This window comes from Trichoderma virens, assembly GCF_000170995.1.
Source record: "Trichoderma virens Gv29-8 chromosome Unknown TRIVIscaffold_69, whole genome shotgun sequence".
Lineage (NCBI taxonomy): Eukaryota > Fungi > Ascomycota > Sordariomycetes > Hypocreales > Hypocreaceae > Trichoderma > Trichoderma virens.
The window spans coordinates 61,484-76,083 of NW_014013680.1; the positions used below are offsets into that span (position 1 = coordinate 61,484).

Sequence of the window (14,600 nt, forward strand, 5' to 3'; positions counted from 1 at the left end):
TTCAAATACTATTTGATGCAGCAATAATAGCAAGCAATGCCTCGTTTTCTTTAATGCCGAGCCGTGACACTGAACTGCCATGTGCCTTGGTTTATATTACAATGACCTTTAAATACTCTCACAAGGTGGCTGAATTCAATGACAATCTAATCGAAATGCCGAGTCTTCCTACGCCATACTTGCCTATTCCATGGTTCTTCGATTTACGCGACACCCTAGTCTAAGATATAGGTCGAATGATATGTCAGGACCGAGCATGGCCCCGCCTTTGGCGGGAAGACACTACCGTGAGGATTCATTTATTTGGCTCATTCCCTCAGTCAGTAACCGGTTTCCTGTGTTGCTCGCAATATGGTCGAGATATGGAGCTAATATGAACCCCGCACCGGAATTACACACTTCGGATATTAGCGCTAAACGTGTGCTGGGATGTGGCCTATTCTAGGCATACTTTTCAATTAAAGCCATCTTTTCCGAGAGTTTGAGATGCTATCAATTGCAGAGCAACACTCCTAATACATGCCGAATACTAACGCAACTTCGGTATTTGTTGATTGCTCAACATAGTTAGCTAGACGTAATCGGCACGCGTACGGCTCCCTCCCCACCCGAATAAACGTTGGGAGGCGACTTTCAGCGAGGGAGGCGAAATGTGATATAAACTCAAGGTAGTGTTCAAGAAGTCGATTTCTCATTTAAACTAAAAATATATTGAAGTGGGGTTTATAACTGACGCAAATGCCACTTTGATCAAGTGACGCCAATAACTTTCACTCTAGAATACAACTGGCAAATCTTCGATTCCAACATCTCTATGTAACGGAGTGAAGTTAATCTTGCTATCGGGCACTGCTAGCTTTAGATTAGGCAATTCTTTGAAAATTGTAGCTGCAAGTAATTGTGAGTAATCTTCTACGGCGAGTGTATATAGCTTAGCACAACTTACAAAACACTGTTGATAACTCGGTTTTTGCGAGGGTCTCAGCAATACAGCGATGATCGCCATATCCAAAGCCAAGAGGGTCCTCAACAGGCCACTCTCGATTCATGTTGAATTCATCCGGATTTTTGAAGATGTCGGCATCACGGTTCGCGGATTGGTTGGAGGCAATGATTCCTTCGTTTGCCTTAATCAGCTGCGTTGGCACCAAGATGTCAGCGTTAGAGCAAGCCCAATACAGAATATTTCGTGATAGAAACTATACCTTGCCACCAATCTCAATATCAACCTTAGCTGTCCGTTTAATAGCTAGTGCTGATGCTGTGTGATATCGACAAAGCTCTTCAACGAATGCAGGGGCAAGGGAAGGATCAGCTTTTAGTTGCGCAAGCTGTTCTGGATGCTGGAACAAAGTAACCACTCCCTTTGATCTCTATTAGAGTACGTTTGCCAAAATTAACAAGGATCCGGGGGCGCCATACCAACGCAATCATGTTCACCATAGTAGCATTTCCAGCCACGAGCAGTAAGAAGGCTATTTGCACAGCGTCGGCCTTTTCAATAACCCCAGGCTTTACTTGCTCAACAACGAGTTTACTGATAAGATCATCTTTGGGCTCCTGAATTCTCTGATCCACTAACTTGGTAAGGTAGTCAAGTAGCCCCCTTAATACGTAGTTAGTTTCAACGAAGCTGCCTCACGCTTGCCAATTTGAGAGGGGGGGGGGGGAACACACTGATTTGCGGCTGATGCCTCACGTGCTGTAGAGCTGCCGTTTGTTCGTATGGCATTTTGATGCGTAAGGTATTCAAGATCATGGAACGGCACACCAAGGATTGTATAAATAATCTTCTAGCAGTCAGTAAACCAAGAATACATCCCTTCTTAACGTTTTCATCATGGAAATGACTCACATATGACGGGACTGGCAGCGCAAACTCTTTGATCAAGTCGACGGGACCATTAGCACATCCTTTAGCCTTCAAGGCAGCAAGGAGATTATCAACTGTCTTCTGGATATAGGGTTGCATGTCCTTGATATGCTCAGCCGAAAAAAGGGACTCAACCATGCTCCTGCAAATGATTTGAGGTTAGTTATCAGTGTTTTAAAGGGTATTAGGAGTCTTGCCTTTGATGCATATGATCTGGAGGGTCCATATCAACAAAGGTTGGCTTAGCCTTAGCAGCTTCTTTGCCACCGGCACCCAACTCCGGGAACCCCGGGCGCGTTCGAACCTTCACGTATTTATTCGCTATTAGTAATGTCGGAATTGATTCGTATTCTCGTTTCTTACCTTGGAAAGTCTTTCATCCGTTGCAACAGTAATTACATCTTTATATTTAGTCACCAGCCAAGCCAAACTCCCATCAAAGAGCTTAACTCTTGATACTGGATCCGTAGCCCTTAACCGAGCGAACTCGGCCGGTGGCTCCATACCAGAAGCTCGCCGAAATGGGAAGTTTGGTGCATCGGTTGCCATTGAGGAAATAGTTCGGATGAACTGGCGGCTTTGAGTATTCCGGAGTAGCGTCTGAGGAGAAATGAATCTCGCTTGGGAAGATATCATACTTTTCAATAGATGTAGATGGAATGAGAAGGTTGAGAACTAGATGTTTTAGACACGCGCATCATTGAGCATTTTTATACTTTACCACCCCAGCGCAGGACATCTCAATACCTAGTCATTGATATATCACGAGGCTTCTGTCAGCCTCCCCTAAAAGAATTTCCGTTCTATTCTCCGCGGAGACTACTGTTCTGGTGAGTTCAGTTTAATTCAGATGACTATGCATAGGCTAATTGACGGGTAACGAAAGGTACTCAATTGCCGTATCCCTTCATAATCTAATTGAACGCAAGCGACCACCCTACCGCGGAGATACCCATATCTTGCATCTATAGTCTTAAATTTCCTCTTACCGTGGTACGATTCATATGCAAGAAACAGGCCATTAATCTTCTATTTGTTCATATTGTACCTCTTAGTGTAAACTCTCTGCCAGTCTCACTGACTCCTTGCCTTAGTGCTTGACTTTCTGCCCTAGTCCAGTGGACCTTTTTTGCATACTCCAAATTCACCTGCGGCGAGTAGCCATTCAACCAAAGATTATGCTTTATCTTGTAAAAGTTTATATTGTAGTAGCTATATATACCGTATCATTCTTTCATCGCTGCTAGCTGTTCATGCTTGCAATCCTGTCTTACGTTGCACATTCCTGTATATTCTGTAACATGTTTTTCTCCTATGCTTGTCTCAGTAGAGCAGCAAGTTTTGTCACACTTCATGTAATCCTACAGTCTAATTATTATTCTATCTTGTAATTCTTGTCTAATATAGCCTATTCCTTAAAAACACTATTCGATGCATTTATGAAGTTTTGGTTACATTGACATACGCATTTAAGAGGTTGAATCAAGTAAGCTTGAAAATTCCTATATTTTCAGACTTCACTTTTAAATAAATCAAGTGTCGTGGCTATCTTCACCTTCTATTTGAACCTTGGGTTTTTAAAGAGCACTCACGGATTGGCACTCCACAGGTCATCTAGATATTTTCACTTCCTCATCGGTACTATATTGGGACGGTAAGGTTCATGAAAATTTAATATCCGGAAGGATTTCTGTTAGTAAGTACGGCCGCGTATATGCAAACCCGAAAAAAAAAAAAAAAACCGCGGAGATGGTGTGGCTAGATATGTCGCGCAATTGGTCGATTCCGCTCAATACAAAGAAGCTGAAGCTACATGCAATCCTACCCTAGTTTACAAAAAATCTTCTCAAATAAATATTTACGGGCAGCTTAGTTCAACATTTCCCTTGCGCCGTACGAAATTCTCTAAAAACCCTCTGTCAGGATCCTATACGATGTTCTTTCGATTGGTAATTCTCCGAGGAAGCCTTGGAGATACAGTACTAAGCGTTAATTGTCAGTCGTGTAAATTGGTGGAGCCCCGCAACATCTTTCGCCCCAAAGTGGATCGGTTACAGGGGCTGGTAGCATAAGGTGACAGGAACACCATCCTCCTTCTACAGCCCTGGAGCTCATATTAATAGCAGCACTGCTAGTATCAGCTGTTCGCGATGATTTAATGCCGCATACATGGACTACAAATGAATTTCATGTCAAATGGTTAAGAAATTCTGAATGATGCTACTTTTCATAAGCAGACAATATTCCCGTCAAGGTCGAATGTTTGAACGAATCCATGACGGTTCCTGCAACATACAGAGTGTTTATCTAAATCTAATCTACGAAGTTTCAATGCCTAGGTTGATGGACGTTTTCACTTGCGATTTGCGGCACACCATAGTTGAAGCTGTGGTACATGAACCGAATACCAGCTGCCATGAAAACTTTGCCTATCTCCCATTTATCCACGATTGGTGTAAAGTCACATCGAATCTCCCTGAGGCGCGGAAAGTGTTGTTCTCCATGGTGTTTTGGGGATGTTACAACATCTGCAAGACCAAGCAAGGCATTTGCCAGACGCGAAAGAATTTCCCCAAAATCGTCACCGATATGTAGCGATACTAATGATCGTGGGAGGATATCAATTAGTAATTTGTGGTCCTCGGATAGCCCTGGACGGTTAAGAAATATTGCGGTGGCCCTCAAAAACAATCGTCGAAGTGAAGTGAAGTTCTTGGGACTTGGAAAGGGCGGGATGTCCCTACCATGGGCCGCCAGTACCGCATCCCACTCTTTGAGATCTAAGTGCAATAATTCAAGTATCTCACAATGTCTACCCAGGGCATCAATCGCATGGAAGGATTGGAAATGGTATCGTCCATTCAGGCCTTCGTTCCAGTCTTCCGAATACGCTGCCTCGTAGAAAAATGTGCGTAGACATGGACTTGAGTTCAGCAGTGATTCTAAACCGCCCTCTCCAATTCTGCTTTCGGTCATGCGAATATTTGACAAGCGTGGCAGTGAGATAATGGGTACCCGGTTGAATGTTGCTGCACATTTATGGAGATATATCGCTGTTAACTGGAGTGACCAACGTAGCAAACTACGCAGCCCGGTTTCCAAATCAAACCCCATATCACTATCGTCAGCATCAAGAAAAATATCCATGGTCCTAATAGATAGACTAGAAATACCGAGAACTTCCAGAGCGGATGGTGGAGCACAGTCTCCAGGACCATATGGCGCCACACATAGACTAAGATGCTCCAGGGTCGGCAACTGAGCAATCACCATCGACACCAATTCAGCATCCATCCATCGCCTCTGCCTCTGAGTCGGTTCTTCTTTGGATTTTAAACCACCTCGTAAGATGGGCGCTTTCAAGTCCTTTGTTACATTCAAGGGAGAAGAGAGAAATCTCAATAACATCGGACTCTCGCCGAAACTACGCTGTATTTATAGCGTCTAAACATGTGATAGATCATAGCCCATTCCGTGCGCTGCTTCGTAGAGAGCGTGCATGGCATCGCCAACATCGATATCTTTAATTAGATAATGGTGTATATAGAATCGCTTAGTCAGTTTAGCTAAATCGGGACGTCTTGCCACAGTCCGCATAAATGATATGAGCCGCCTGTCCCATATATACGCTGTCGACTTCAAGGAATGTCCATATCCTGGAGTAAATTCATGGTAGAGAACAGGTTGAGCAATATCTCGAAACATCCGAGAGACCAGACTTAGTGTTAACAGTGCATGGCGATCCAGAAATCAGCAGGAGGGAGAGTTGTAATCCAGTTCAGTGCGATAATAAGCATCCGATGCTGGGAGACGGCATTTAGTCCGGCAGTGAAGACAAAATTGGCTACATATCAGCTCCAAAATCTCGTTAGAGAGACTATAGATGGCCGGCAGAATAATTCTTGGTACTTGGGCTAAGAGAAGAAAGCAATTGTATGGGCTTCGAGGCAAGCTTCGTAGGGAAAAGGTGACCAACTTTTGAGGCTTCAATACATCACTAATCACTGACCCTATGCTTACATTAGAATTACCGTCACATGACCATAATATATGATGACGTTTACTCGTCATGGTTATTACCATTTCCATAATAGAAAAGAAAGAAAGAAAGAAAGAAAGAAAGAAAGAAAGAAAGAAAGAAAGCAACATTAAGAGGTCTCAAGTACATTCATAGTTTATCTGAGATGTATATAAAGACATTCTGTAATTTAATGCATAGGGAATCTAGCGGTAAATTCTGCAACATTCAATTCCACGTCCTTTTCTTTTTCAAGGCCCTTATCAATTAGAATTTGCATCCTTCTTTGCACTTTGGCATCGGCCCAAAGCTGCGCCATAGCTTGGTAGGATTCGAAAAAATGTTCTTTCCGGGGAAGTCCGAATCGTGAGTTTGTAAGCTGCTTTGCCGACGAGAGTGATTGCTTATGCCATCCGGCTATGCGACGTGCAAATTTATCCACAAAGCTATCCAAATCGGAATCTGGAAGAGTGCGATTGATCCAGCCGTATTGTGCGGCAGTTTTGGCATCAAATTCATCACTGCCACATATTATCTCGAGCATTCGACTGCGCGAGACATGATTTGGAAGCAATTCAACCCCCCCACCTCCAGGGATCAGCCCGAAGCTAACCTCTGCCTGGGATAAAATAGCCTTCTCTTCGCTGCCAAACCGGATATCACACGCCAATATAAATTCGGACCCAATACCTCGTGCTCTTCCACGGATCGCGGCCACAGTAATTACGGGCATTGTTGCGAGCTTTATCATCATCAGTGGCCATTTAGCCAACAGATCAGCTGGGATAGACGGAGCTCTTTGTAAATCGTAATGAGAAATAAAGAAATCCGGGATTGCGCTCTCGAAAACCATAATCTTTAGGTCGGATTCACCTTCAGCAGTCTGTAGGAGATTCCAAAGGTCTAAGAAGAACTCTGGACCCGCTAAGTTGAAAGGAGGGTGATTAATTGTTATTTTCCAATAATGTGGTGTCACTTTTGTGACCTCAAGTACTGAGGAAGACATTCTGGGGTGGGATGAGATGCCGCCGCTTACGATTTCGGCAGTAATTAGCTGCTGGTGAGGCTGGAAAATGACAGTTGTAATTATTTTGATCTTGAAACTATATCCTGCATCATGAATAAAGAGGGGATTATATACAACTCCAATCCGAGAAACATGACATATTTTGAGCATTCTAGACCAGCCGAGTTCTTATGGGGCGCTTCGCTTAGCCCAAAATCCAGCGCCATTTTGTCTTTCAAATGCGGAGCTCTCTCCTAATAGAGTAATTTCTACTAGACATGATTACTGGGTGGCAAGTTCGGGCGGCGCAAGCGATGACCTCGGCCCATTGATCCAAACTAGGCCAATCGTAAATTGTGTTGGGTCGTTTGGTCGCCGGGACTACGGTCGCTTTGGTATTACTCGGAATATGAACATTATGAGAGCTGGCTGAGCGAGCAGGTTCGAGGCTCTGTCCCGTACATCCACCGCATCCGCTATTTGTCCAAGAGCTCTTCCAAATGTTATGAAAAATCTCCCAAGTGCATCCGCCATCCGTATGGCCTCTGATCATCCTTAAGAATGAGAGCCAGAGATTGAGTTTATGTCCGTGTCGTGTAAATAGGCCTCAGAGCTATGGCGATGTCATAAGAATAGAGACTATTACGCTCCGATCACGGGGTGCCGCACTGTAGACTTACTTGCAGAGTGACGTTTTCCCCGAGCTTAGTTATCTATGTGACCATGGAAATAAGTTTGGACATCATAGCTGATATTGAACAATCTGTGAAGCCATATACTTTCATATCATAGCAACAAAAATAGTACAAAGAAGCCAACCACACTATTCTTATTAGATCCACTGATTCACAGAATGGTCTGATCTATCATCAAATTTGCTGCCTTGGAGAACAAATTGGTCCTTCCGATACTCAGATGATAAATATTGTTTTCCTTTTCTAGGCCAATCCATTCATTCACCAGTAAACTTTTGCGATTTGATAGTCATCTAAGTCAGAAATACCCCCCCTATATTGGAATTGCCGCTTTCCCTCCCATTCACTGGCCATCCCTTCTTAAGCTCCGGTCTGGAAGTCCCCCCCCCCCAAAAAAAAAAAAAAAAAAACCCCAGCCAGCTTGACCAGGAGTCGGAGAGTTGGAAGACAGATACAGATGATAGCACTTAGGAGGGGTGAAATATGAGGCACTAGGATTTATCTACTATGCACTCGTCTCATATACTTAAAAGCTCGCGGGCTCATTTACGATCTATTATTATTTGCAGCTGATGTCATCGAAGAACGCAGATGTCCCTTATCATGAAAGCGCAAATCTCCCATTCTATCGGCTCTCATGAACAATATATAGTTTAATGTATCACTGCGCCATGCTCGAGGTACTGCATATTCTTCCCTCACAAATCCATAGGATACTTTTGATCACTTGCATCAACTGCTGAAAGGATTTACCGTCCAAAGGGTGGTTTTTGTATTAATAGGAATGTTCTTGACAAATATTATCTTCATAATCCTTATTTTACATGGTGAAATTTAGGCTACCCAGTCAAATATACTTTGAGAATGACGAAAAACGCTTACTCTTAGTTAATGATGATAGTGGCGGTGATGGTTATGGTGTTGTAATGATATCGTAATAAGTGCCCATTTGTGTACAACCCAACATAGTCCAATTCCAATCATGTTCATCCCAGGATCATCACTAATATCTCAACCAACCTGTAAGGGATCAGATAGGGTCACAACTGGAGAGAACGAAGGTAAATGAGAAACAATCTAGAATACGGGAGGTACTAGGCTCAAATGCGATCATACAAGGTGGTTAGAAACTGGATGTGATGTGAGAAGAAAGAAGAGCTAACAAGAGCAACGGAACAGGGTGGAGGAACGAGTAGTAGTGGGCTCACGTAATTCCCAGCACATCATACTTGGCAGCATTTTTTCGTAATCCCGCATCAAATGCCCAATTATAGTATTTAGCATATTTACCACGCCCAGGGACGTTTGTCACGTATCGCAACGACAGCTCACAAGACACCTCTATCGCCTGGTTCCACATGTTACTAAGGCAGTTCGTGAGCGGATTGGATTTGTTGCTGTCATTAATATTAGTGGCATCCATGCCCGTCAGAGAAGATACCACATGAAAACGCAGAGCTGTCTGGTCCATCATAACGCAAGGATGTCTGATTAACGCATTTATCTCCGGCAACCATAAAACTTGCTTCTTTCTGGAATAGAGAGAGTTTATAGACGACAGGGATATGATGTTGTATACGGAGCTTGTTAATGTGAGTACCTGAAATGGACATAGCTTGCTGCAGTCGTAGGCATGCTACACGGATCTGCTATCACACAACTTTCGAAAAAGTCAAGCATTAGGCGACATCTATCGTCATCTTCGGCGTTTGGTTAATCATGATATTGCTAATACAAGCTCATATATGCCTCATAAGGTGGAATCAGGTAACTTACATGTCTAAATAAAACCATACCGCATCATATACGTGGTTTAGTTCTCGATGCCCACTCTAAGATCCTGGAAGAATTTATGTTGATAGGTAGAAAAAAAAGTCTGGGCTAACTTGCTCGGTGTCTACTCTCTAAGGGACATGTTCGCTACCAATGCGGCTCGTGTTAGCGTAGGAACGTTGTCTTCTGAGAAAGACGCCTAATTGTAGAGCACAGGTGCCGATTTATCCTGTTCGGCCATGGATGTTTAGCTACGTGTGATAACATCGTCCTGCCTGATGTAATGTCAGGCGTGATTCAAATGGAGCTAATTAATTCCGAGGTAGCTATCAGGAGCCGCGATTCCTTAGCACTCTTACAGCTGCCTAAAGCAGAAATATTGTACACGAGCTAAGAAATACCACAGTAGGGATATTGTAGCACAGCTATTGTATACTTCTTACTTGGGCAGTTACGGTCCTAAGGAACCCATAGCATCTTATATCTTGGAAACATGGAAATCCACAGAGAGTTGTCATCATTTCAACTGCGCAACCAGTCGATTGCTCAAGTTTGATGACAAGAGATCTATGCCGCCGTCCAATTTCGCCGGGAATGATATCTGCCACATGTTTCGGTTTCCTATCCCTATATCACTAGACTTTTTGTCATTCATCTTTTATACTGCAATGGCTGATGAGTGAGTCAGCTGAATCTTTAACAGGTAATGTCACAACGCCAGACGGTCCGCTTGGCCCATGTAACACCCCTTTCTTCTCTTCCACAGGTACAAAGTCACTCAGTGAAGCATGTTGAACACTCGATAATGGAAATTTACTGTATTAGGTAAATTAAAAGTCTTTAAATGATGTATTCCACTAAAAGAGTATTTTTAAATTCAAGACGAATAACTACCTAGCTGCCACAGTATAAGTAGCCTTGTCTGCCCAACAAGCCATCTCAGCCCCTCTAATTTGGTACGAGCATGGTAGCAATTTCCATAACACGAATTCACGATACTTCACTTCCTCATTTCTCAACTGATAGTTATTTACCCTGTATATATTTCATATATTCAAGTTAAAATATTTTCCCCTTGAGTCCCTGTATAAACCGCGATGCTTTCTATCACCCTTACTCTCTGCCTAGGCCTCCTAGGCCTTGTGGCTGCAGCTCCCTCCTCCCCGTTCGCCAAGCTCACGGTTATCAAAAAGTCGTTTATCGGGGAGGCACTAATAACGAGAACAATGATCTATCTACCTATTGCGAACCTAACGCAGGCATTGATATTCTTGTGCTCTCTTTCTTGGATATATACGGCTTAACAGGAAATATCCCTTCTGGTAATATCGGAAACTACGGTTATATCGGCACGACTGGTGTGCCCTAGCAATGCGATGACTTGGCCGCCTCAGTAGCTACTTGCCAGGAAGCCGGCATTAAGATAATTTTATCAATTGGAGGCGCAGGTAGCTCTTATTCTGTTCAATCTCTGTCCCAGGCTGTGGCTATTGGCAAGTATCACTGGGAAGCCTACGGCTACTCCGGTAGTACTTCTGTGCAACGACCATTTGGTATTGTTTTTGTAAATGGCTTTGATTTTGACGTTGATTTAAATGCTGGGAACCAGTTTTACCAATATTTAATCTCAACTCTCCGGTCTAACTTTGCCAGCGATCCCACGAATACATACTACACTACGGGTGCCCCACAATGTCCCATGCCATTGAGTTCTTTCCACAAAGCCTGATACTTTGCATTACAAACATAATACTAACAAGATTTGTGAGAAAGAGAGCTTAATATGGGAGAGATTACCAGCAGCTCTGAGTTTGATTATCTCTGGATTCAATTCTACAATAACAACGGGTACGCTCCAGCCTTGCTCTCTTGGGTTGCCAGGTGACGAACCTTTCAATTTTAATAACTGGACGTCATTTATCGCTACGACACCGCCTAAAAATGCTGTATGCTTACTCTAATTCACCAATTTACCTTTTTTCTTAAGTCATTAACAATCTAAACCAGAAATTATCATCAGCGTACCCGCCAATACTCTCGCTGCCAACGGCAATGCCGGCGGCGCGATTTACTACGCCACGCCCTCTCAATTCGCCTCTACTGTCCAAGACACCAGATCTAGCCCGGCGTTCGGTGGGATAATGATGTGGGATGCTGGTTACTCTGATGCTAACGTGAACAACGGATGCACCTATGCGCAAGAAGCGAAGAATATTCTCCTAGCTGGTTCCCCGTGCGGTGGCTCACTACCTGTCAGCTCAAGCCTCTCGACGACCACGGCGAAACCCACCAAGTCCGCCACTAGCACCAGATCAGTCTCGGGAACGAGTCCAACAGGCACAGTTCCCCAATGGGGCCAGGTGGGTAAAGCCGTGTTAAACCTCCACCCCGCCCCCAAAATTTATACTCGTATGTCTTCTTGTGTGTGCTGACTTGTTCAACAGTGTGGCGGCGAGGGGTACATAGGTCCAACTCAGTGTATCCCCCCCTTCAAATGTGTGGAATCAAGCCAATAGTGGTCATGTTGCCAATAGAGTGGCGGTTGTGTCGTTATGGGTGGAAACCTTGAACACTAAATGAAGCTCGAGAAGCTATCCAATTAATGTTATGACAGGATTGAAGAACAATCGAAACAGCAACTCGACTGGCAAACGTTTCATTGTCTTTGCTCATAAAACTGTGTGGTGAGATTTGACTCACTTGTTCAGAAAGAAAGAGGGAATAAATGTTCATACTGTGACAGGTTTCAATAAGAGCAATCGTATTTGCACCGTAACATATTCCTATTTGAACCGTAGTAGCCCGTGCACACAAACTTTCTAAAACTACTATCCATTTCACTTATAGAAAAAACACTTAAAATAAAATAAATAAATTTATTTTATAATATTATAATATTATTTTATACTTAATTATATATATATATATATTTTTTTTAAAATTTATTTTAAGTTATTATTTAAGCTGTAATATTTCCAAACCTTTATTTATAAATTTTATAAGTTATATATATAATAAAAAAAATGATATTAAGCTTTTTTAATTAATGTATATATATAAAAACTTATATTTTAAATTTATTAATTTTTCTATATTAAAATATATAATATTTTATTTTAAACTTCTTAAAGTTTAAGTATCTTTTACTTATATAATATAAATTAAAAAAATATTTTAAAAATTAATATTAAAAAAATTAGCTATTTAAATTATATAATAAATTTTAAAAAATATTTTTATTTATATTTTTAAGCTACTTCTGTTTGTTTTAAACTGTAGTGTGTTTTTAATAATCCGAGAAATGTCTAACGCACAGGCCACTACGGTTCAAATAGGAATGTGTTACGGTGCAAATAGGATTGCTCTTTAAAAATGGGGATTAGCGTGTTAAAGCCTTAAAATTTTTGGAGTATATTGGATACGATTTACTTGAGGATGAATTCCATGCTCCTGTTCCCACTCGCAATGCCCTCAATGAGGACGGTTACGTTTTATCGTCGTTTTCTCTGTTCAAATGTGGGGTTTACATTTGAGAGGCTTATTAGCAACTCTCACAGGTGTTGGAAACGCTAGTGCTTAGCGTCTTTTATTTGGATAATCCCCACCTGGGGTTCGAATTACGTATTGCTACATAGTCGGAGCGGCCTAGAAATCCTCTAAAATAGTTCTTCGCACAAACTGAATACGCAGTAGGTTCGAATCTCCCAACCTTGCTGGCTCTCCTTCATCTCTCGCCTCGGAGAGTCGGTAACTTCCGATCTATTATATCGTGAAGCACGGCTCGCTATCATACAGTATATCCTACAGAGACAATTAACCTCCTCAGTCCCAATTCTACCATACCGCTCACGATAATCTGGTACAATGTTGCCTCCGCAAATTTCATCTACATTCCACGTTCACAGGGGGCATAGCCATCTTAAATGGTCTAAGGCCATCGCACCCGTATTGACCGTCGACTCAAATGATATTGTAACTTTTGACACTGTCGATGGGAGCAATGGGCAGATAACGCCAACCTCGACCGTGGAAGATATCCTACAATTCAAGGCTGAGCTGGCGGACCCCCTCTTTGGCCCCGTGTATGTGCGCGGCGCCGAACCGGGAGACACTCTGGAGATTGAGGTTTTGGAGCTGAAAACTGCAGACTGGGGTTGGACTGCTATTATGCCTGGCTTTGGGTTACTTACAAACGACTTCCCAGAAGCACAGCTAAAAATATGGAAACTTGATCCCAATGATTCATGTGCAACATTCAAAGACGGCATTCGCATTCCAACTCATCCATTTCTCGGTGTTATGGGAGTGGCTCCTGGCGAAGGAGAGTTCCCCACTATTCCGCCGCTTGACACAGGAGGCAACATCGATACCCGCCATATCATAGTTGGGTCAAAGCTCTTCCTGCCCGTGAAAGTTCCCGGTGCATTGTTCAGCTGTGGGGATGGCCACGCTGCTCAAGGTGACGGAGAAGTTTGTGGAACTGCTATTGAGACCCCCATGCAAGTGAAGGTACGATTCACAATTCGGAAGGACATGAAATGGGTCACATCTCCCAATTATGCCTCTCCATCGTCGGCCCTTACATTGGCTGAAGACCGGGGATATTATGCCGTTCTCGGAATTGATTCGGATTTGTTAGAAGCTACTCGCAAGGCTGTTCGCGGCATTATCGAGTACATGGTCCAAACAAAGAATCTGACACTGGTAGAAGCTTATATGCTTGCTAGTGTCTCTATCAGCCTGAGACTTTCAGAAGTGGTGAACATGCCCAACTACGGTGTTTCAGCCAGCGTGCCACTCAATATCTTCTCGCGTTCTTTCTAATAAGAGCCACAAACCGAACCTTGGCCAACTCAGAGTATGACCCAATTTTAACGCTGGAACGCCTGATGGTTATTAGCAGCTATTATATCTCTTTGGTAAATAATTTACGATCTAAGCGGAAATGATTTCACATCCAACATGCTTTGATGGAATTGGTGCTGAGATAGATCCTTTGTATTAGATCTACAAATAATACAATCATAGTAAAGCTTCCCACAAAAGTTTTCCAGCTCTGTAAGGGCGAAAATGAGTCAGTAAGATGCTCGATGTTATTTGTTCCCACAATAACCTTTCTAGTCATACGATATGCTAAATGTGAACATACTTGGAAGCACATGGCTGCCATATTATCGTAGTAATTGTATTAGGTATTCCAGTCTAATAGCAATTACTTACCCACCGGCTACTCAC

General features: G+C 42.8%; 5 protein-coding genes across 5 annotated transcripts; 2 read left to right on the plus strand and 3 right to left on the minus strand.

The window, feature by feature from the left end:
• Positions 1-670: 670 nt before the first annotated feature.
• TRIVIDRAFT_186579 (uncharacterized protein) lies at positions 671-2,524 on the minus strand (the record flags this gene model as incomplete). The annotated part of the gene is made up of 8 exons (XM_014100289.1): positions 671-888; positions 947-1,136; positions 1,206-1,364; positions 1,423-1,606; positions 1,678-1,790; positions 1,856-2,015; positions 2,071-2,177; positions 2,237-2,524. 8 exons carry the CDS (start codon positions 2,420-2,422, stop codon positions 776-778), a joined length of 1,212 nt encoding a protein of 403 aa, XP_013955764.1.
• A 1,809-nt stretch (positions 2,525-4,333) lies between these two features.
• TRIVIDRAFT_115701 (uncharacterized protein) lies at positions 4,334-5,620 on the minus strand (the record flags this gene model as incomplete). The annotated part of the gene is made up of 2 exons (XM_014100290.1): positions 4,334-5,302; positions 5,324-5,620. Coding segments are annotated over 2 exons (1,266 nt in total), but the record flags the coding sequence as incomplete, so codon positions are not given.
• Positions 5,621-6,061: 441 nt separating this feature from the next.
• On the minus strand, positions 6,062-6,912 carry TRIVIDRAFT_170580 (uncharacterized protein; the record flags this gene model as incomplete). Its single annotated transcript, XM_014100291.1, has 1 exon — positions 6,062-6,912. The coding sequence occupies one exon, from the start codon at positions 6,895-6,897 to the stop codon at positions 6,082-6,084; it is 816 nt and encodes a 271-aa protein (XP_013955766.1).
• A 3,417-nt stretch (positions 6,913-10,329) lies between these two features.
• On the plus strand, positions 10,330-11,881 carry TRIVIDRAFT_192059 (uncharacterized protein; the record flags this gene model as incomplete). The annotated part of the gene is made up of 7 exons (XM_014100292.1): positions 10,330-10,390; positions 10,574-10,723; positions 10,760-11,059; positions 11,126-11,129; positions 11,166-11,213; positions 11,386-11,725; positions 11,810-11,881. 7 exons carry the CDS (start codon positions 10,330-10,332, stop codon positions 11,879-11,881), a joined length of 975 nt encoding a protein of 324 aa, XP_013955767.1.
• A 1,348-nt stretch (positions 11,882-13,229) lies between these two features.
• Positions 13,230-14,189, plus strand: TRIVIDRAFT_59842 (uncharacterized protein; the record flags this gene model as incomplete). Its single annotated transcript, XM_014100293.1, has 1 exon — positions 13,230-14,189. The coding sequence occupies one exon, from the start codon at positions 13,230-13,232 to the stop codon at positions 14,187-14,189; it is 960 nt and encodes a 319-aa protein (XP_013955768.1).
• Between the last annotated feature and the right edge of the window lie 411 nt (positions 14,190-14,600).